The sequence below is a fragment of the Lagenorhynchus albirostris genome, chromosome 3 (assembly GCF_949774975.1).
Source record: "Lagenorhynchus albirostris chromosome 3, mLagAlb1.1, whole genome shotgun sequence".
Taxonomy (NCBI): domain Eukaryota; kingdom Metazoa; phylum Chordata; class Mammalia; order Artiodactyla; family Delphinidae; genus Lagenorhynchus; species Lagenorhynchus albirostris.
This window is the reverse complement of record NC_083097.1, coordinates 38,326,843-38,351,240: the sequence shown is the minus strand read 5'-3', so window position 1 is coordinate 38,351,240 and position 24,398 is coordinate 38,326,843. Positions and strand designations below refer to the sequence as shown.

Below are 24,398 nucleotides of genomic sequence, written 5' to 3'. Positions count from 1 at the left end.
AATAATCATGAATGTGCATGTACCTAACAACACAGCTTCAAAAACCATGAGACAAAACCTGACAGAATTAAAGGGAATAACAGACAACTCCACAGTCATAGTATGAGAAACTGACAGAACCACCCCCCCCCAAAAAAAAAACTCATTAAAGACACAGAAGATCTAAACTAGATTTTCACTGAAAACTACAACCACAAAAGATATTCAAAAGAATATCTTTTTCTTTTCAGGTACACATGGATGCAGTATTCACCAAGATAAGTCATATACTGGTCTGTAAAACTAGTCTTAATAAATTTGAATGGATGGATGATCAGGGTTCAGTAGTTTATATCCTGGGTTTCCTGGCTCATCTTGTCCTATGACACTAAGTCGTAAGTCCTCAAGAAGCCACTGCCTTTTAGAATTTGTGACTGGGCTTTGTGACTGTGGCCACAGGCGATGCAACCCTCCCAGGCAAGCCCAAGTCTCCAGACTCCACCCGCCAAATCCCTGGCATGTTGCTTAGTCCTTGGAAAGAGATTCAGCAGAGACAAGAAAGACTAAATAAAGAAAAGAGTATGAAAGAAAGATGGTTAGTAATGAGACCAAGTGCTGATACACTGTTCTTTCATAAAGCATATTTAATTGCTCAATTAATTCAAGAAGCATTTCTTGGTAACCTGGTAGAAGCCAAACACTGTGTTAATGCCAAATAAGATTTAGGTAGGAAAAAAATCAGGAGATAACTGAACGATTAATTCAGAGGGAAGCAAAGAATATGAAACATAATGAATATGCTAGACAAAGGAACTTGAATATTTTAAAGCACAACAGTCCTTTCTTTCTTAATAATTATAGATTCACACGAAGTTACACGGACAGTGCAGAGAGGTCTCAAGGATCTTCACCAAGTTTCCCCCACTGATTATATCTTCTCTTCCTACAGCACAACATCAAAAGCAGGAAATCAACATTAGTGTAAAATCTGGGTGCAGTTCTATCTATGTCATCTGTTCACATTTGCTTCGTGTGCCTATCACTCGGAGATTGATACAGAAATCCAGATACAGAACTATCTGATCCAGATACAGAACTATCTGATCACTCGGAGAGTTCCCTCATGCTGCCGTCTTCAGGGTCAAGGCTGTCTCCCTTCACCCCAGCATTCCTAAACCCAGGCAGCCACTAATTAATTCTCCACCTCTGTAATTCTGTCATTTCAAGAGTATTATATAAGTGAAATCAGACTGTGAAGCATAATAGAAGTTTAAGACAAAATAAGTGTCTTGAAAAAATTACTGTGATTGGAAACATTTAGGATAGACTGAAGAGGAGAGACATTGAATTAAGTAATAAAATAATGAGCAAATATCAGTGAGGAGGTGCCTATTGCAAAGGAGAAGGAAGAACAAATGGCAGATGTTGAACCCCAGCCAAGAGCCCAGCTTTGGGCCCTGAATCAAATGCCAAAACTTAGAAGATAAAATAACCAGGCCAGTGGAGCCTCAGACAAGCTGGGGGAAATATACACCATGATCCCGTGTGAATTTCTTTTCCCACAATTCATTCCCTTCTACAATGGAACTGTACTTGTAGAAATGAAATCACTGATGATCAAGGCAACCCTTTATCTGGCAGTACTATGTGACAGAACCTGGGACCTTGCCAGAGATTATACTCAGTACTAAATTGGGTTAATTCTCAATAGCTTACCATCTCAACCAACAGCACTTGGTTTCATTTTTCATCCGAATCAATGTTTAAATCCAAAGTGAAGCCTTAATACATTCCCATGTCTAACGCCAATTAGGAAGACTGCTGTGATTAGGGCCAAACAAACAGGATCAAGTTCCAGCTTTGAGCTGGGTGGCATAAGAAAAGTCATTTTCTATACACTCAGCTTCCATCCCTTTTCACTAAAATGGGGGAATCCAGACCTACCTTACAAGCCTGCTGTGATGATTTAATGGCTTAACAGCTGTAAAGTCCCCAGGACAACGCCAGACACACAGCGGCAGGTGCCAAGTAATTTTAGTCAGCTTCCAGTACAAGCAACGAAAATTTACAGAAGTGAAATTTTACATGAATGAATGTTCTCTGGGGAACTCGATTTGCTCAAAATCACAATATATTACATTTTTCAGAGACCAAAGCTAACATGGATGATTTTATTTTATGATTGTATTATCCTCATGATATTAAGAGACATTCCCATGTTCATGATCACACCTAATTTTTCAAATACAAAATAGAAAACAAAAGCCCTACAAAATAATGCATCAGCCCCTGTGATATATAGCATCTTCTTGGTGTACACCAGAAGGAATATCACCAGAGCAGTAAAATCCAAATCAGTTTCACTAACAGAGTCCTTAGGGAAACAATCTAGTATCAATAGAAGCAGACATGCATGATTAAACAAGGACCTAAAAGGTAGGACCAAAAAGAGAGCAAAGGACCAAGCTTAAATAGATAGGAGAGTAAGGGTAGCATATGCTGTACATAATAAATAATAAAGCAGGCAAAAATACTGAGAAGTCAAAGTGAAAGAGGGTGAACATGAGAAGGACGAAAAATCTGGAGCAAACTCTAAAATTCTGATTAAAAAACAAAAATACCTTCAGATATTTGGAATTCGCTGAATTACAATTACATGGAGGTGCTTTGCCAGAGAAATTAAGGTCCGTCTATGTGTGTTTGGTGTACACTGTATGCACCGCACAGTACTAGGTTCTTAATATCACAAGTTTAAAACTAGAATCTGTAAGTTATTTCATAACCTCGATAACTTTTTAGATAAAATGGTTGCTTCCACCTCTTATTCCTCTGAAAGCATCTATCCCAGTTAAAGATACCTCCCGATAGCCAAGAGCCTCTGGAGAAGTTCTTGGGAGAGCCCTTAGATGTTCAGTATCTGCCTAATCTTGTGTTTGTTTGTATATTTTTTTAAAATCATGCATAAGGTCATTAAAATCATTCATAAGGTCATTCCTGTATCAATTCACCATCTGCTCCATTACCATCCTCTTCCTTTTGAAATGTCTGCAGAGACCTGAAAGTAGATCGAGTTTAGATCTAGTTCTCAAGCTCACAGATCTAAGGAAATTCTTTAAGAACAGGAAGGAGCTAAAGGAAGATGGCAGTTTTAACACAACAGAGGAGGGAACTCAGACTTGAAAGAGTTTTAGACCAAGAACACCTGTCAGTGGTACTGAATTCAATATCTGTATTTTACAAGTGGGCCCCCAAATGCTGTGACTTTCTGCCATCTCTAACTCAAAACTCCCAGATCCTGAACTCATACTTCACCCAGGGGCTTTGACAGAGCAAGAAAAAAACAGTATTTTATTGAATAATACCTTTTACCTTATCCTCTAAAATCTTTTCCTATCTTTTCTCTCCCAGTTAGATCACTTTTAGAATTTACATGAGAAAAAGCAAAATGCAGAAACTAACACAAAATTGCAGGTAATGGCAAGCAGTCCTCCACCCTCCTTGCATCCAGAAAGAAGGAAATGTCTGTCTTTTTATCTAAGACTAATATCATCTCGATTTATAGATCCCATAAACCCATCCTCCATTTGGTACCTTTTTCTATTAATTTAATCTAACAATGCCACCATTTGAAATTAATCAAAAATGTGCTATTATGCAAATGAGGAAAGATTTGTCCACAAAGATATTAATGGTAGCACTATTTAAAATGAAAAAGTACCCCCCAAAACCAAGAGTGCCAATAACAGGATTATACAAACTATTATATACACACAATGTGATGTTAGGCAACTGTGAAAAAGTAATGGTGTAAAATAATATGAAATGAAAGAGATAACTGGGTTTCTCTGCTGGCGCAGTGGTTAAGAATCCTCCTGCCAATGCAGGGGACACGGGTTCGAGCTCTGGTCCGGGAAGATCCCACATGCCTCGGAGCAGCTAAGTCCGTGTGCCACAACTACTGAGCCTGCACTCTAGAGCCTGCGAGCCACAACTACTGAGCCCACGTGCCACAACTACTGAAGCCCGCGCACCTAGCGCTTGTGCTCTGCAACAAGGGAATCCACCGCAAGGAGAAGCCTGTGCACCACAACAGAGAGTAGCCCCCGCTCGCCGCAACTAGAGAAAGCCCACGGGCAGCAACAAAGACCCAACACAGCCAAAAATAAATAAATAAATAAAATAAATTTATTAAAAAAAAAGAAAGAGGTGTTTCTACTACAATAAGGTACATACAAAAATGTAGACTGCTGTAACATTTTCATTTAAAATGTGTAAATGCATATCTACTACAAACATATACAGATAGAAACATGGCTTGAAAAATAATGACAAACTTCAACAGTTGCTATCTTTTGGTTATTGGATGAAAGGGAACTCTATTCTTTGTTTATATCTGTATTGTTTCAATCCTTATAATAAATGTGAACTGTGTAAAAAGTAAAAAAGCTAGTAATGTTTAAGTTCTCCCTTTACCTTGTAGCCTTTTTTATCACCATACTTTTCTTCTGAAAGTTAAGTTTTTGCAAAGAATAATCTCACCTGTTCTCACTAGCCACGCACTTTACATGCACATTACAATCCGGCTTCCACGCCTGGTACTACTACTCCCGCAAAATTCTGCTTCTTCAGGTCACCACTGACCTTTTTTATTTTTCTAGTTCCTTTCTTACACAAGTTCTCAGATGCATTTAATAACAATGAAGATGTCATGAAACCCTCCTTCCTTGGTTCCTGAACTCCCCCTCTCCCAGAGTCCCGCTTGCTTTTGATGTCTTCTTAATCTCTTTCAATATTTCACGTTTCATGTTGTTTTCATATTTCAATGCTTTCCAGCCATGCTGACTGCTCTATTTTTTCACATGAGTAATCTCAACTATATCCATAAGTGTCTCCAACCAGCTATAAGCAGAAGACTCAAAAATTCCCTATCTCTAAATCAAGCAGGCAGCTTCTTCTTTTTCCTCACATCTCCCATAGGATATTCTGAAAGCATATTAAACCCAACACATACAAAACAAAACTCATAGCCTTCTTTACGTTAATTTTCAACTCACCAAATTAAATACCAAGAAACTTGGTAAAAATAAGAGCAGCGGCTGCTCTTAGGAGCTAGGAATCAACTTACCACTTGACCACTCAGGGCACAAGCCCCTGGCCACTTTCTGGAGCAGGGAAATTCTGATATAGTAGATCTAAAGTGGAACCTGGGAGTGTGCATCTCTAAAAAGCACCCCAAGCGATACCGATGAAGGTAAGCTCTGGATCTTGTTTTCAAAAACATATAAATACTGATCCTGTGGAATAAAATTCTAACTCTTTAGCATGTCTCCCAAGGCTCTTCACGATCTGACCTTTAAGCACCTGACCAGCCAAAACCCTGATAAATACCCACAGACCTTAACTTCCAACCATTTCAGGTTCTACCATTCCCGAAACAGGTCAGCGTTTTCACACAAAGGAACGTGGTGGCGTCAGACTGTTGGGCTTGGAAGCTGGCTCTGCCATTATTAACTGTGCGACCGAGGGCTAGATAACTAACTGCTCTCTGCCTCAGTTTCCTCATCTGTAGTACCTATCTTTTGGGGTTGTTGTTAGGAGTAAACAAGTGAATACAGGTAAAGCACTGAGAAGAAAAAAACTGACACCAAAGTAGTCAATAAACATTAGCTGCTTCATTAATAATATTATTAATTGACTATTACTTCTGCACGTAGACTTACTTTCCTAGAACACACGCCCCTCCACCCTCAAGATTCAGTTTGAAGAACAACTTCCCATGAAACTTCAATAACCCAGGTAGACTTGGGTTTTCTTTCCTTCATGTCCCACTTCACCTTGACCTTAACTGTCCTTAGACTGAAGGTACAGACCAAACATTTTCATCTTCAAATTCCCAGGGCTCTGACAGAGTAACTTATCAATAAAATAATTTCTGAATAAATGAACAGATCATATCTTTTTCCTAAATTACCTGAAGATATACCATGACAGTCCTGGACAGAATACCTACCAAGCAGTAGGCAAGTGCTCAAATATTTGATAAAAATCGGCAAATGCAGGTACCCAGCAGTTCTCCCTGTGGGTACACACCACTGTTCACGTGAGTGTCAGGCCCTTTCATCACATTCTCTTCACAGGCTTTTTGTGATATACAGAAGTAGAAGTGGTTCTGAACACCCAGGTCATGTGTGTTCTCTGTCTTTTTCATTTTCAAATCAACATAATGAGGATGATACTTGAATAACTACCAGACCTGATTGCATGAGCTGAAATTCAACGACACGATATAGAGGAAGATCTCTGAGATGCTCTAAAAAATGGAAGCACCAGTTATTTTCACAAAAAGTAGACATGTTAGCATTTCAAACTGATCAGTAGTTTAATTAATTTACTTGTAGGAGAGCAGTACACATGGAAGTCTTTATTTAATCTACTCCTATCCTGAAAGTATAGAAGAAAGAATGTCAGTTCTCCTGGACAGAAGAGGCAGTGGTATGCAAAATGTTTGAGCAGGAATTTGTTGCAACATCATATATTCCATGCAAGGAATAAGCATGATTTACTCAAGGCCTCCAGTGAAAAGCCTGCGAATGTATCTGCCTCCCTTCCTCTGTTCCTCTCAACATGAAGACAAGAGCAGGAAGCTCTCACTCCAGAACAGAAGGCTCATCTTTCCCACCAAGGAAATAAATTGTTTTTTTGTTTTTTTCTTACGGTATACAGGCCTCTCACTGTTGTGGCCTCTCCCGTTGCGGAGCACAGGCTCCGGACGCGCAGGCTCAGCAGCCATGGCTCACGGGCCCAGCCGCTCCACGGCATGTGGGATCCTCCCAGACCGGGGCACGAACCCGTGTCCCCTGCATCGGCAGGCAGACTCTCAACCACTGCGCCACCAGGGAAGCCCGGAAATAAATTGTTGATACAAGGCAATTTATACCACCCCTGACAAAGGTAAAGGGTGAAGACGCTTGCCCAAAAAATACTGTTTCTCAATAATATACCTGTTCCCATTTTCAAAGCTTATTTTGATAATTTTTAAAGTTATACTTGCAGCGCGTGAAGTAATAGAATCAAAAGCCATGGTGTTCTTTTGTTTGATTTTAGGGAAGTGGCTGAGTCAGCAACTTTCTATGCTTAAATGTTACACTATAGGTCGAATGTTTAGACTTCTAAGTAAACCATCCTCTCAACAAGGATGAACTCTAAAAACCTCAACCCAACTTTAATTAGTAACCTAGATGCATGCTTTATTTATGGTATTAATATACCATATGGTATGAGCAAAATCATTCTTTTATACTGACTTAGTCGAATGCAAAAGCCAACAGTATATTTAAACAAAGTTCTGCTTCTCTCTCTTTCTTTAATCATAACCAGAAATAAGAGGAGGTCACAAGCGCAACTCCAACAGGACATGAATAGTGGACAACATGCCAGGTCACCTCCATTAAGTTAATTATATATAAATATTACCTGAAACCTACATTAAATTTATAGATATATAAATATGTATAATATATATGTAATTTCCATATTTCTTCCCTCTAAGTTTAATGTCTGGAGTTTTCTGCACAGTTTGCAACTATAACTAATTCAGTACTCTTTTGGTAAATATTCACTAAAATGTAGAGGCCTTTGCCTTCACCATTTTACATCTAAGTTCAAGTTATAAGTGGTTATAAAAAGTCTAAAGCTACTACAAATGATTTGCACAGCATGTCAAGGCTGAAATGCCGGATATGATGGAATAATTCTGTAACTGAAGTAAGGGCTTTGTAGAGGCAAGAAAACATGTATTAAGAAAACATTATAAATACTCAGAGACATAACTGCAATAAATACTATGATATTACCTCACCGACTTTCTCCAAGAGTTAAGGTACAATTTCTTGTGGAATACGAAGCACAATTCTTAATACTACCCGAAGACCCTGCAGGAGCCAGCCTATCTCCTCGTCTCACCCTCTTGCTTCACTCTCTATGCTCAGACAAAAAGAACGTTTTCAGTTCTTCGCCATGCCTTGTTCCCGCTGCCTGGAATTCTCTCCCCCTCCTCCTTTTTCTTTTTTTAATGATATATTGTATTTATTTATTTTTTTAATTAATTAATTAATTTTTGGGGCTGTGTTGGGTCTTCGTTTCTGTGAGAGGGCTTTCTCTAGTTGTGGCAAGCAGGGGCCACTCTTCATCGCAGTGCGTGGAGCTCTCACTGTCGCAGCCTCTCTTGTTGTGGAGCACAGGCTCCAGACGCGCAGGCTCAGTAGTTGTGGCTCACGGGCCCAGTTGCTCTGCGGCATGTGGGATCCTCCCAGACCAGGGCTCGAACCCATGTCCCCTGCATTGGCAGGCAGACAGACTCTCAACCATTGCGCCACCAAGGAAGCCCGCTCCTTTTTGTCTTGTGAATTCATTCTCATCCTTCAGATCTCAACTCAAATGTCACCTCCCAGGAAAAAGGTTTCTGATCAACCTTCCCAGACTTGGACATATCTTATGACAGAGCGGTCACACAGTGTGTAATTTTAAACTTAACTGCGTGACATTAACATTTGCTTCTCCCACGAAATCTGTGAGGTTAGAAGGCACCTATATTCTTCACCACAGTATGCCAGCACCTACCATGTACTCAGCACATCGTAGGAACATTGTCATTATTTGCAGAATGAATGTTTATTTAAAATGTATACATCCTTTGACCTTCCAACTTGGAATAACCTTCCTCACAAAATTACTTAGCAAATATGATTTAGTCTACAGCCTGAAGAGTGCAGAAGAAAGATCATGGACTTTAAAATATGCCTTTATGAACCACGTGAACCTGAGAACATTAAATTGGCTAACTTTCTCCTGCTTATTTGTTAGGTGAGATAACATCTACTTCCTCATCTTGTAGAGAGTATTACATGGAGATTGTCATGTGGAAGAAAGCAGCTTGTGGAATGGGAGACAATGATCAATGAAAATGTTTTCTCAACTTTCTCCCCTCCCCAAATATTCAAGCATGAGAAGATGTAAAATAATTCTGTAACAGACATCCACAAGGCCTCTTCACTCTCCATTCCCCTCCTTCTCCCTGCTGCAGGAAGAAGCCCTTGAATTTGGGGGAGGAGAATCCCTTCTCTCAGGTGGAGACATAAGCCAATCAGAATTGCCGAACCCTCTCCTGAAGTAGGAAAGAGAAGTCACCTAGCCTATACCTTGGCATCAGTAGTTGGTTCACAGTAATTCGCTCAGAGTCAAGCTTGGAACTTCTATTTAATGGTTTTGGGAAATGACACTTGCTCCTCCTGTATGCAGATGGGGAAGTATACAGCCACAGTTTCTGCTGGTAGCCTTCTAACACCCATGGTGAGCAGAGAAAGGTGGAACTTAGAAAATTTCAGACACAGAGACAGAGGCAGAGCCCTGACCAAAATAAACCTACATCTCTTTATCAATGAAGTTTTCATGGCAGGAACAAATCACTTTGCTTTTACAGTTTAAGTCAGCATAAAATATTTTTGTTTCCTAGAACCAAAATCATCCTAATTTGGACACAGACCTATTAAACTGCTTGAGTTATTTTAACGTAAACATCTACAAGCTATTTAAATTAAAAAGGGCTTCCCTGGTGGCGCAGTGCTTGAGAGTCCGCCTGCCCATGCAGGGGACACGGGTTCACGCCCCGGTCCAGGAGGATCCCACATGCCACGGAGCAGCTGGGCCCGTGAGCCATGGCCGCTGAGCCTGCGCATCCGGAGCCCGTGCTCCGAAACGGGAGAGGCCACAGCAGTGAGAGGCCCACGTACCGCAAAAAAAAAAAAAAAAACAAAACTAATAGACAACAAACAATAAATGCTGGAGAGGGTGTGGAGAAAAGGGAACCCTCTTGCACTGTTGGTGAGAATGTAATTGATACAGCCACTATGGAGAACAGTATAGAAGTTCCTTAAAAAACTAAAAATAGAACTACCATATGACCTAGCAATTCCACTACTGGGCATATACCCTGAGAAAACCATAATTCAAAAAGAGTCATGTACCACAATGTTCATTGCAGCTCTATTTACAATAGCCAGGTCATGGAAGCAACCTAAGTGTCCATCAACAGATGAATGGATAAAGAAGATGTGGCACATATATACAATGGAATATTACTCAGCCATAAAAAGAAATGGAATTGAGTTATTTGTAGTGAGGTGGATGGACCTAGAGTCTGTCATACAGAGTGAAGTAAGGCAGAAAGAGAAAAACAAATACCGTATGCTAACACATATATATGGAATCTAAAAAACAAATGGTTCTGAAGAACCTAGGGGCAGGACAGGAATATAGACGCAGACGTAGAGAATCGACTTGAGGACACGGGGAGGGGGAAGGGTAAGCTGGGACGAAGTGAGAGAGTGGCATGGACATATATACAGTACCAAGTGTAAAACAGATAGCTAGTGGGAAGCAGCCACATAGCACAGGGAGATCAGCTCGGTGCTTTGTGACCACCTAGAGGGGTGGGGTAGGGAGGGTGGGAGGGAGACGCAAGAGGGAGGGGATAAGGGGATGTATGTATATGTATAGCTGATTCACTTTGTTATAAAGCAGAAACTAATGCACCATCGTAAAGCAATTATACTCCAATAAAGATGTTAAAAAAACAAACAAAAAATTAATAGACATTTACCCATGGTTTAATTTCATAATTTTTGCCTAATTATTTGAAAGTAGAGAATACACTATTGATTTGGGGTTTTAAGTACTGTTCATAACTTTTATAGAACTTATGACCTGAAAGCAATTGTGATACATTAGATATTATAAAATAAAAGTTGCAAGTTATTTATTATTTTTCTATTTGTCAAAGATGAGGTCATTTTCTTTAGGGTATAACATTTTCTTCCTTGTGGTGAAATGATTTTTGTTAGTCCTTCATGGGCATTCGATTTACCATTTTATTTCAATACTGTATGTATGTAAAATTGGATTTGGAAAGCTGTAGTCCTATCTGCTGATTTTCTTGGTTCTTTCTGGACTACAGCCTTTTGGGAGATCAGCAATGAAACAGGAGACTTTCAGACTGTAGAATAGTATTTCCTAGTGCTTACTAAAATCAATTAGCCTTTCACTCTTCATTAAGCTTTTGAAAACTGATTTGTTCTCACAAGATTAATGTGGAAAGTATAATTATTTGAAAACAAGGGTAATGTACTTAAATCTGACATATTTTGACCACAAAGTTAATTGATTACTAGATATTCAATTAGCAAATGCAATTCATTCTTAAGCCAGTGAATATGTAACTAAAAGACAGCCTCAAAGTAACAAATATTTAACACAAAGAGAGCCATGTGGATGGTTTAACCAAGGGAAGGTGGCAGTTTAATGGTATGCTAACACATATATATGGAATCTAAAAAAAAAAAAAAAAAAGTGGTTCTGAAGAACCTAGGGGCAGGACAGGAACAAAGACTGAGACGTAGAGAATGTACTTGAGGACGTGGGGAGGGGGAAGGGTAAGCTGGGACGAAGTGAGAGAGTGGCATGGACATATATACACTACCAAATGTAAAACAGATAGCTAGTGGGAAGCAGCCACATAGCACAGGGAGATCAGCTCAGTGCTTTGTGACCACCTAGAGGGGTGGGATAGGGAGGGTGGGAGGGAGACACAAAAGGGAGGAGATATGGGGATATATGTATATGTATAGGTGATTCACTTTGTTATAAAGCAGAAACTAACACACCATTGTAAAACAATTATACTCCAAAAAAGATGTTAAAAAAAAAAAGAATTACATATAATTGAGTTAACTGATCAGCTATTTGTTGAGATATTGTTGTTCCTGTTTTAATATTCTATATTCTAACAGACAGATGAGGAAGACTTTCATCTTTTTCTTTATTTTTGAGCTGTAACTAACTTCAATTTTGTAGACACTGCTTTTATAAACTAAAATGAAATGTTTAGAAAGAGCATCTAATTCTCACTGATCCCTCCAGAATTCAGAAACTCCTAATGAGACTCCTTATGTTTTATGGCCCTATAGTTATTTTCACAGGTTCAGTAAGAATCTGCCCTCTCTTTTTTACCAGTATATTATTGGACAAAGCAATTGTGTAGCCAAAACTATCCCTAGAATATATTTCAAAATGATTTTCATTTAATCAGAAATGACAAGCAACTACTGGGAAACAAGAATTGACTTTTATGTGCAACTAATGCCTACAAATCTCTGCCAGGAAAACTGTCGGGCTGGTAGGTTCCCAGAGTTACAGCAGGTGAGAAAGGTTGCTTTCTGGCAGGACTCAACCAAACAGCTATTCATCCAATTACATAGGTACTCAAGGTGAAATCTGTTGTAGAGGGTGTCTTGGTTTTGTTTTCCTAGCCTCAGAGAAGCAAATAATAGAGGCTTTTAAAACTCCAGTCTAAGATTCCTAATGAAAAATTCTGGAGAGAAGTTAAATTCTATCCCCTCAATAGGTCATGATTCTAGATTTGCAAACTCAAGGAGGCCTCTATAGCCGATTAACACTCTTGCTGAAGATTTTTGTGATGAAGAATTACCTTTGGAAATTACTTATGATCACAGGCGGAAGACTACAAGGAAAAACTGTCAAAAACATGAAAATGGGCAAAAAAGATTCTGAGGGTTTTCCATTGGAACAATGGGCCACTGCAAATGAGTATCCGATTCTAAAGGGATTTCTGATCACCTCAGCTATTTTTATACTATATAAGGATAAAAGCTAAGTTGTAAAAACACTGATCATAATGCAAATGATTTCTGTTCATGGCATTACAAATGAGTTTTTTCTGATAAAGAATGTGTATCTCAGGAAGTTAAATATCTGTATTCCAATTCTCATTTGAATCATGCAAACATAAATAAAGAAGCTTTGGAATTTATAAATGAATGCTTCCTTATTTCAGATTAATTTAGGTGCTAAAATGATAAAGTCAACTTCATAAATACTGTACACTTTGCCTAAAATACTTCTGGGTTGTTGAAAAGTTAGAAGTAACTAAAAAGTTCACAAATAGGGAATGGTTAAATAAATAATGGTGCATCTATGACAAGGATGGTGCAGGCAATAAAAGGATGTAAAACTGTCATCTAATGATGCTGTGACTCCATTTTTGTTAAAAATTCCAATTTTTATATATACTTATTAAAACATCGATTTATAGTTGTATAGGGCATTTTGGTGGGGAAGAAGGATCTAAGGTGTCCTTTTTGGGAGAAGGTTTCCTGAATCATTGTTGTTATTGCTGATGATGTCTGCTTTTCTCTTCTTCCTACCTTTTCTGGAATAAACTTTATAATAGTAATCAAGTATATTTATAGGGAAAAACTACGAGAATTAATTTAAAAATTATATTTCACAAATCAAATACTTGTGAGATATATTCATTAATAAAATGGGGCAAACTCCTCTATATCTCCTGCTTAGATCCTACGCATCCTTTAGGAGTTAGTTTACATTTTTACTTTCTCAGGTCCTCCCTCTCGGGTTCCACCCCGCTCTGTTCAACCTGACCCAGACGGGATTGTCCCTTTAATAAACACTTTCATAGGGCCCTATCCTAACGCCTCCTAAAACTTTCACAGCTATAATTTGGGTGAAAATCAGATCAATGCTTCTTTCTGACACTAGATCTCATGTATCTTATTTTACTAGATGTCTATGTAGCTCATTCACTGTTGTGTCCCAGAAGCTCAGTATTATGCATATTGTGTCCTAAGAGGCACTCAAAATATACGTATAGCTCTCTTCCCATGTACACTGAATGACTCTTAAAATATGGTAGAATAAGTATTTTATGTCTTATCAAAGATAAACAACCTAAATCCAATTAAACTAAGTCTGTTAATAAGTCTAATTTTAGGAGAGATGAACAACGCCATCTTTCACTCATGGAACAGGTTGTTTATTTACATATGAAATATTTTAAGGGATATAATTTGGCCTATAATGTGTCTGCATGAAACAAATCATTGTGATGGAACTTTATTGTACTGTATAATGTCCTGAATGAGACAAGACAGGAGTCACATTGCCTGTGTTTATATATTATGTGCAGAGGGTTCAAGTACATTCATCTATAATTCAACATGCTCAAAATCATGAAAACATTACACCTGATATTTGCAATATTGATTATAAAATCTGAACAAACAGCAAAAGGCACTTGAAGGTCTTGAAATTTCAGTATCTGCAAGCCATGCAAATATGTTTAAATAAATTACAGAAACTATTCTGTTCGGCCAGCTCCCCAGGAGTCATGCAAATGTACACTGGAATCCTAGTTAGTAGAGCACTACCAAATGAGAGAAGCAACCATCAATCTCACTTATAAAAATGTTCTTCCAATCACTACAAACCCTTCTGCTCATGGTGGATCTCTATTATAGTAATAGTAATGATATTGAGACTCTAGAATATAGTTTGTCTAATACGTGGTTCTGCATACCTAACCTTCTTAGGGTTTGAATTTAGGGTGGGCAAAAAGACCCCAATCTCTTAACTTCCCTTTCTAGGCAACGCATCATTACAGAATAAATCCGTGTCTTGGCATCCTTGATTTTGGCACTGTGAATTCACTGAAGGACATGGGAAAACTCCAGCACCCATGGAAAGTCACTTCTCTATTTATAAAAACTGATAAACCTCTTAACCCCAGATAAGTCAATGAAGAAATTTCTCAGGGCAAAGAATGCAGAGAAAAGCAAAGCAGAGAGGGAGAGAGAATAAGAGAAAGCGCATTAACTGTCTTTGTTCAGTCAATTTGAGATAGAAAATGTGCACTAGCCATCCTGGGGACATTTGCGATTTGGTTGGGAAATATATAGCCCTAAGGACATGAAATAGGAAAGGAGAATCAATGTTATATAACAGTAAATACATTAGTGACAAATTGACTTGTTTGAAATGATTGTGATTATTTCTGCAAACAGTTCACCTATATGCCTCCCTCTGTTATCACGTAGAACTATGTATAATTATGATTATTATGATTCCTTTACTCATCCAGTGACAGCCCAAAGCAAATGAAGAACTGGATACTCTACTTCTGCACCATCACAAAGGTCTTTTCTTCTCTTTCTTTCCTTTCCTTTTCTTAAGAGGGCCAGAGAAAAGGAAAATGATGAAATTTCCTCTATGAGATTTCCCAAGCCCCAACTCTACCCTCAAGAGATCCTTCATAACTTATTACAAAGTTCACATATAATAATAGAAAAAAAGACAAATGTCCATATGGGATCTGAAATAAAACCTCCATAAAAGAGAAAGATAAAGTTCAATGTTAAAAATTTCTGTACCACTCTTATCCACATTTTTGCATTTAACATCATTAGATCATAGGCTTCCACAAGATTTTCCAACATTATTTTTAATAACAAAGTGTGTCACTTAAGTTCCCCTTCCTCATTAGAAAAGTTACCAGTTACTGTACAGAGTGTGAGCAAAGTAAGGAAATGCTCTATATGGCACAAGGCCACTTATGGAATGCTTTTGGAGGTAACTATAATACCTGACAATACACTGGAAATTGATGAGTCCTACAGATTTAAGGAAAAGATGAACAAGTGTGAGAACCAGATATGTAGGGCATTGTAGAGAATCTGACTTAGTAGGAAAACAAGTAATCATACTGAATATTAAAATGAAGGCTCACGTGATAAGAGATTGAAAAAGATAATAAAGGCATTAGATTCTACCGTATTGACAAAAGCCCCTTTTTATGTATAACAAATTGTGAGGTAGTGAGTCAATAATTGATAAGCTATTTCCTAAATTATTTTACAACTACCTTTTCTGACCCTGAGTATAGTTTAATTGAAATCTAAACATATATATATATATATAGTTATTACAGCTTAATATAATTTTTCAAAAAAGTCATAAAATAAGAATATTAAATTAAAGTCAACCAATCAGGGAAACATTTTAAAGCTTTTAAAAAACTATTTCATAAAGAATTTTAAAATATAAAGCTTTTTAAGCAAAATAAAATTTTCAGAAAGTATTGGTACCACAACAAACTGGTGAACATAACGAAAAAGAAGCAGACTCACAGATGTAGAGAAAAAACTAGTGGTTACCAGGAGGGAAAGCAAGGTGGGAGGGGCAACAAAGAGGTGGGGGGTTAAAAGGTATAAACTATTAGGTATAAAATAAGCTACAAGGATGTATTGTACAATATGGGGAATATAGCCAATATTTTATAATAACTATAAATGGAGTATAACCCTTAAAAATTGTGAATCACTATACTGTACACCTGTAAGTTATATAATATTATACATCAACTATACTTCAATTAAAAAAAATGTTGGTACTAGCAATTGAATTTTCAATTTTTTTTTTAAAGTCAAGTTGCCTATCAGACAGCCCAATAGACACCATCTGTTATGTCAGGAGCAAGTTTTTCATCAATTTTGAATGTTGTCTATGAGCACAGATCAGAAATTTAAAAGCATCCTTATGTGAAAATTATTCACAGTTTCATTCCTATAGTTACTGAAAAAAATACAATCTGCTGAGTCAAAACTACTGTATGTCATTTGCATTTGTCATTTAAGAAAACAATTTTTACTATTTTGTTTTCAAAGCCAAATTACTCAACAAAATATTGAATGTTTCCAAAGCAGTCCATTAATTAGCTTTTATGCAAATATCAGTCTGCATATCAACTATTTCTATTCAGAATTTCTTTTAACCATTTAGCAAATCTGTACAAAATACTATTTACATTTATAGCAAACAACACTGGTTTTAAAAATCACAATTTTGATACATAAGTACTATCATATGTTCTGTGTTCTTTAAGATTCTCCCACATATTGTATGTATTTTATTTTTCCAGATTCTAATTCCAACCTTTCTTAGGCTCAAGCACTAAATTATTGCATTGTATTTCCACTACCAGCAATAATGTGTAAGAAACCAATATTCTTACGCTCACATGGGAAAATTAATAATGATAAAGATATCAGTCTCTTATCTGAATCCCCAGTGGCCAGATGTGTTTTGAAATTCAGAGTTTTTCATATTTTAGAAAGGTAACAGAGTGCAAATTTTACACCTTACCATCAAAAACAATAATATATATGGAGAGAGATGCATGAATGTTGCTACTATAAATAACCTCATGTCAGTTCAGGTCAGTTTGCCACTTAACATGGGCCAAATTTACAAAATAATTCTGCTTCAATTCTCAGAGCATTTTAGATTTAGAAATTCTGGATAATGAATTTGGATAATTGAAATATTTCAACTTTTAATATTTAAATGGATGAGTCATAGGCCACATTCTATAATTAAGCAAATACATAACTGATTATAATAAGAAATCTAAACACCTAAGCAATAAGTCCTATACCTTATGCTTTCCCAATAACTGTATCAAAAAAAAAAGAAAAATATCTGAAAGAGATAATGAACATTTCCCTTCACAGTAAGATCAGGATGAATATATCTTCACAATGGAAAGGACAAAAAGCTTTCTAGCAGCCCTTTATTCAGAGTTCAGTAAGTACATCTTTCTTCTTTAGCATATAGATAAATTTAAGATGTCTACCAGACTTACCAGATTTACATGAGCCAGACCTGTACAAGCAAATGCACAATGCTATGAATTTCCTATTTTACATTTTCATTTGACTCAAGTCCAACAGACAAACACGCTCATTCTTTTGGACAGAAGAGCGAAAGAGAAATCAATTGAACAAAGAAATTCAAAATGGAGAGAGGTTGTTTTGATTTCACTCTCTGAAGGCCAACCAAAGGATAAAAAAGGTTTTGGAAGTGGAAAAGAAAAATGTTCACAATATGATCTGGATTTCACAGTGTGTTCAACTACAACAGAAGTCAGTAATCACCTCATGCACACCCTCATTTTACAGATGAAGAAACATAAATTTAAAGGGATTCATTCAATTCCATGTGGAACCAGAAGCAGAGCTAGGTCTTCTGACATTTTCCTCTAAGTCTTTTGGCCTCTTATGAATTTTGCACACTGAGCTTTGTTACGGCAAGAAACTTCTGATTATTTTGTGACAAGATCTAATCTTCTTCTTCCTCAAAGTATTTCTGAACATAGAGACAAAAGAATAAAGTTCCTGTCCCAAAGTAAGCCCAAGCCCACCACGTACCCTTTCCCTCACAGGTCACACCTTGGCTACTAATCAACATGCCTAGGTTTATGCAGTTATTTCTTCATCTGTTATATTTCACCTTTGATCATCATAACAAAAGAACTTATTCATATTCTAGAAGTATAAATTATTTCCAAAGGAAATCATTTAAAATGTAACAAAAAAATCTCAATGATTTTTGGCAATGAATAAATATTTAAACAGCTAATGTACTGGTTAATAATCCACACATAACTCAGTTCTGTCATATCAGCTTTTTCAAGACATAAAAGTAGGTTTGACATTTATAAAATGACAGAGACTAACAAAGAAAAAATTGATAAGACTAAACAAAATCCAGTTAAAATCCATCTACAATCTATGCTGATGACTCTTATGTTTTTAAAAAACCTATTCCAGGGCTTCCCTGGTGGCGCAGTGGTTGGAAGTCCGCCTGCTGATGCAGGGGAGACGGGTTCGTGCCCAGGTCCGGGAAGATCCCAACATGCCGCGGGGAGGCTGGGCCCGTGAGCCATGGCCGCTGAGCCTGCGCGTCCGGAGCCTGTGCTCCGCAACGGGAGAGGCCACCACAGTGAGAGGCCCGCATACCGCAAAAAAAAAGAAACAAAAACCTATTGCAATCTTAAAAGAGGAAATATAGCCAGGTGCTTGCCCTGATTAGGAGGAGACAAGCTAAAACACTTCTTCATACCTTAGTTAATACATTTCCATATGTGTTCGCTTTACGAAAGTATTTGAAACGTTTATTTTACTATAAGTGCATTCTCAAATGCATCTAGCTCCTTTCTTCTCCCATTTTACATTCTAAAATAAATTCTGCTCAGGTAATGAGTATTTTTTTAAAAGGTAGGAAATTTCCAGGGCCAGGCTTCATAGTCCTAATGCATACTTATAAAATGAGGATTTTTATGTTTAAAGTCTGTCAGGTGACAAGAAGGATACTGAAGTTGTCATCAGTGTCAAGACAGAGTCCAAATTTATTGGTAAGAAAAGGAAGGAAAAACGTTTGAGACAGCTAATCTGGAAGAGATGGATGGAAGATGCCTGCAGGAGATATTCATATCTAACTGAAAAGAAATAATTCAAAGAGTAAACTTTCTGAACTGCAAAGAGAAATAAAATTTACTCTCATAACACTCACAGAATTATAGTCATAAAAACGGACCATCTCTCTGGGCCTCTCATTTTACAGGTCAGGGAATTAAGGCCCAGAGAGGTCTATCAATGTGCCCTTGGTTACACAGCACTTGATCCAAAACTTAGGTCTTCTTTGATACTGATGCCTTTCATTAAATTGTATCATCTTTCACAATTATTTAATTTAATCACAATTATTTAATTTAATTTAATTTAATTTAATCATATTTATTAACATTTATATGTACCAGACACCAGCTCTTGCTCCAAGTCAGAAGTCATTCAGTTTAAATCAATCATAAAATGTATTTAACAGCCAAATGTGAAGAGAAAGTTACCGTTCCTCTGTATATGGTTTCCTTAGCAAAGCAATCTTTGTGAATGAAGATATGTGCAATGCTATTTGGCATCAACTTTGCAAATCTTTGTATAGTAGTTATCAAAGGAAAGTTCCTATGATGATGAGGTGACTGCTGAAAACTTTTACTTAGTTCATAGTTGCCAAAGCAATGAGAGCAAAAGTTTGTCTATTTTTTTAAATGAATGAGATTTTCACTTTAGAAGAGGGGTAATTTTCAACAACTGCACACTTATATGTGTACCACAAGATTAAACCATAAAATTACCACACAGCTAAGTACACTTAAGAGAAAAAAAAAGTTTAAGTCTTCAGTCAGTGTGAATAGAAAGTGAGCTATTGGTTACTTTTTTCTACGTCAGTGAAGAACTTTGATTTGTCTCATCACACTAAATATTTTTCAAAGTTAACATATAGGTGTCTCTGATATGAAAGGATATGGAAAAACTCTAAAATACTTCACACAAAATTTCATTTTGAGTGTTATCAAAATCGTATCTCAAATTTACACAACATTTTAAACTTTGCTGGAGAAGCTATCAATTCAAAAATATTTCAATTCCTAGAGATTAAATTATTAAAAATATTAAAATATTAGTTTTACTTCTTTTTTAGAACTATTTCTATATCAGGCATTCTTGGGAAAGAAAAGGCAACCAATAATGGAAAGGGTGTAACCAAAAGTCCCATATGGGTGCCAAGAAAAAAAAAAAAGAAACAAAAATAAAATAAAATCAATCTGTGTAAGTTCTTTACAAACTGAGGAAACCGTAGGACCTTAACTCTTAAAGTGTGATTCCTAAGAAAACAAGGGCCTAACATAAAAACAGAGAGTTTGACAAATAGCAAAAGCGAAGCTGAGATAACCACCAATTAAATTTCACTCAGAATAACAGAGAGGAAAAAGAATACAAGAATAAGGTCAATTTAAGAAGATTGTATAAAAAAAATATCAAAATGACAAAAGTTGATCAGAACTCAAAATGTTAAGATCAATAGAATCACTTTTACCATTTTAAAGGAGTCGGTTCCTAGATAATTCAACATTCTCATCACTCTTTTTTTTTTTTTTTTTTTTTTTGTGGTACGTGGGCCTCTCACTGTTGTGGCCTCTCTCATTGCGGAGCACAGGCTCCGGACGTGCAGGCTCAGCGGCCATGGCTCACGGGCCCAGCCGCTCCACGGCATGTGGGATCTTCCCGGACCGGGGCACGAACCCGCATACCCTGCATCGGCAGGCGGATTCTCAACCACTGCGCCACCAGGGAAGCCCTCTCATCACTCTTTTATGTCAGCCTAATTCAAGAGCATCCACTCATCACCTACACCCACTCTGTTTTCTAAAATTGCAAGTATCAATGAAGTGTCTTCACTGGATGTTGTCATTTAACAAAGGAAACAAAATAATGGCTTAGAAATACTCATTAGAATTTAAAGGAAAATACTTAAGCCTTAACTTCCTTCCACCTAGAAAAATGGCACAGAACTAATGAATGCAGGCAATGATCATATCTACCCAGCTCCAGTCCCAAAACTTTCCTTCTCACATATGCACCCACTTAAATATAATGCACTCAAATATCTTAACACACTCGACCAATCGCAAACATGACTCTGAGGAAGCAATTCAAACTGATTATCCCATTATGACTAAAACTACTACAAAACAAAACTTTTAAAAGCACACATGAGAGTCTTTACCAAAACACTACAAATATTAGGCCCTTGAGAGAAATGACATTCACATTGAGAGTGAAAAGAATGTAAAAAGAAACTGCATTCAACAATCAGTTCTCACCAGTCCTTAATAGTCAGAACTCAGTATTCATTCAACCAAGTATGGAGTAAATGATTGCTGAAGACCTACACTGTGCCAACAGAGTTGAATTAAAATAGATAGGACCCCTGAACTCAGGAACTTTCTAGTCCGTCGAAGGAAAACACAATGAAAATATCACCCAAATAAATGAAAATTACAGTTATGACAAATGCTCTGAAGGAAAGACTACACCATACACTGGAGCATAAAACAAGGGCATGTGACTTTCCCACCGTGCGGGGGAAGGAAAGTTTCCCAGACAGTGATAATTGGGCAGAAATTTGCAGATGAGCAAAGGAAAAAGACTGGAGGAGTTTAAATGCACCATCTTCATTCTTCAAATTTTTCATTTTCTAGCCTTTATCTTCCAAACTAAGTGTAGAACCCAGACCTCTTCATGGGCAGAAACTGCATTTTATTCCTCTGTGTACCTGTAGTACCGATAGCCCGCAGCACAGCAGAAGGTGCAAATCATAATCAACCTTAAAACATTTTGTTGAACTGCACGCAAGCCTACAAGTCATGTAGATTACCTGATATATTTTACTTTTAAAAAATACTGTCCACATCTCCCATCGCAATACATTTGATCAAAGCACTTGACACAGTATCTACACAAAGAAAAACAACCCAAAAAGAGAGACACAGCTTGAGTGGGTCAGTGTTCACCTTTTCCAGAGGAAGCCAAGCCCGGGGAGAAGCAGAAGCAGTAGGCGCAGGGACTGGGCAAACTTCAGCAGAAGGGGGTATTTGGCACGTGAGAGCCAGGGCTGACTCACATCGTGTCCAAATGGGCCTACAGCTCTTTGTGCAAGGAAGTAGCTCAAATGTTCATTACAAAAGGGGGAAGTGGTCATAGAACTACTAGAGCCCTGCTGATAGGGAGCTAAGGTTAAAACGATTACCAAAACCATTAACAGGGCAATGCTCTGTCACTCACAAAACACTACCACAAAGGAAGTGCCTGTGTTTCTCTTACACACATCAAAGGCCCTGAGAAATCTGAGATGGTTTTGATTTATGACTATAAATGACACCATAGCATGGGATTACCCTGTCCTTTTTTTTTTTCCACATGAACATATATCAACATTCTTTTTCAGATTCTTTTCCAATATAGGTTATTAGAGAATATTGAGTAGAGCTCCCTGTGCTATAGAGTAGGTCCTTGTTGATTATCTATTTTACATGAGTGCTGCGTATACGTTAATCCCAAATTCCGAATTTATCCCCCCCCCAACGTTTCCCCTTTGGGATTACCTTGTCCTTAAATTCCCCATAGGAGTGTAGTTCCCAACGGCATACTCTTCTGTTTGCTTCCACAAGAAGAAATAATAAAGGAAACAGGGATGTATTTATTCTAAGATGTGAATTCTCTCCCCAGTGCACCTCCACCCTTTCCCTCTAAATAAAGGGGTCTTGCCCTTTGGCCAAGTAGAGTGGCTTGGCTTCCGCCCTTTGGGACAGGTCTACAGCATGGGGACAGAGATGATCCAAGCACCGATCAGTGCCTCTTGCATTTGCCTGTGACCAGCCTGAACTGCCCTTCTCGGAGAACATTCAGATGCCAGCAAGTCTCCAAGAGACCAGCAGGCAAACAGCTCCCTTGTGGGTTTTCCTGGACTGGGCAAGGGGAACTTGCTCAACCATCGCTATGCCCAAGCCAACTTTATTAAGTGGAGCTTTGTTCCCAGGGATTTTTTAATTGGGACATCATTGGCAATATAAAATGTGCTCTATAGTGGTCAGTGATGCTAATTAATGTGCTTAAATGAGAAAACGCAGCCTGCCCTCTCAGATTTTGAAATCAAATCTGAGGTACTCATATCAGGAAAAACATATTTATAAAATGGGAAAAGAAAGAAAGCTTGGGGAGAGATCTTCAAGATGGCAGAGAAGTAAGACGTGGAGATCACCTTCCTCCCCACAAATACATCAGAAATACATCTACGTGTGGAACAACTCCTACAGAACACCTACTGAACGCTGGCAGAAGACCTCAGACCTCCCAAAAGGCAAGAAACTCTGCATGTACCTGGGTAGGGCAAAAGAAAAAAGAAAAAACAGAGACAAAAGGATAGGGATGGGACCTGCACCAGTGGGAGGGAGCTGTAAAGGAGGAAAGGAAGCCCCTTCATGGGCGGACACTGCGGGGGGGCAGAGGGCGTAAGCTTCAGAGCCACGGAGGAGAGCACAGCAACAAGGGTGCGGAGGGCAAAGCGGAGAGATTCCCGCACAGAGGATCGGTGCCGACCAGCACTCACCAGCCCGAAAGGCTTGTATGCTCACCCGCCGGGGCGGGCGGGGGCTGGGAGCTGAGGCTCAGGCTTCGGGTCAGATCGCAGGGAGAGGACTGGGGTTGGCTGCGTGAACACAGCCTGAAGGGGGCTAGTGTGCCACGGCTAGCCGGGAGGGAGTCCGAAAAAACGTCTGGAGCTGCCAAAGAGGCAAGAGACCATTGTTTCGGGGTGCACGAGAAGAGGGGATTCAGAGCACCACCTGAACGAGCTCCAGAGACGGGCGTGAGCTGCGGCTATCAGCGCGGACCCCAGAGATGGGCATGAGACGCTAAGGCTGCTGCTGCCGCCACCAAGAAGCCTGTGTGAGAGCACAGGTCACTCTCCATACCTCCCCTCCCAGGAGCCTGTGCAGCCCGCCACTGCCAGCATCCCGTGACCCAGGGACAACTTCCCCGGGAGAACACACGGCGCGCCTAAGGCTGGTGCAACATCACGCCGGCCTCTGCCGCCGCGGGTACCCCTCCCTCCCACAAGCCTGAGTAAGCCAGAGCCCCCGAAGCAGCTGCTCCTTTAACCCTGTCCTGTCTGAGCGAAGAACAGACGCCCTCAGGTGACCTACATGCAGAGGGAGGGCCAATCCAAAGCTGAACAAAGAAGAGAAAGGGAAATCTCTCCCAGCAGCCTCAGGGGCAGCGGATTAAATCTCCACAATCAACTTGATGTACCCT

At 38.6% G+C, this 24,398-nt stretch overlaps 1 protein-coding gene across 1 annotated transcript in view; it reads right to left on the bottom strand.

Moving 5' to 3' along the window:
- The window catches only part of PARP8 (poly(ADP-ribose) polymerase family member 8), a 92,376-nt gene extending 85,316 nt beyond the window's left edge, over positions 1–7,060 (bottom strand). Inside the window, exon 1 of the mRNA XM_060146303.1 lies at positions 6,981–7,060. Within this exon, the coding sequence (XP_060002286.1) occupies positions 6,981–7,060 (80 nt within the window). The remainder of the gene's footprint in view (positions 1–6,980) is intronic.
- Between the last annotated feature and the right edge of the window lie 17,338 nt (positions 7,061–24,398).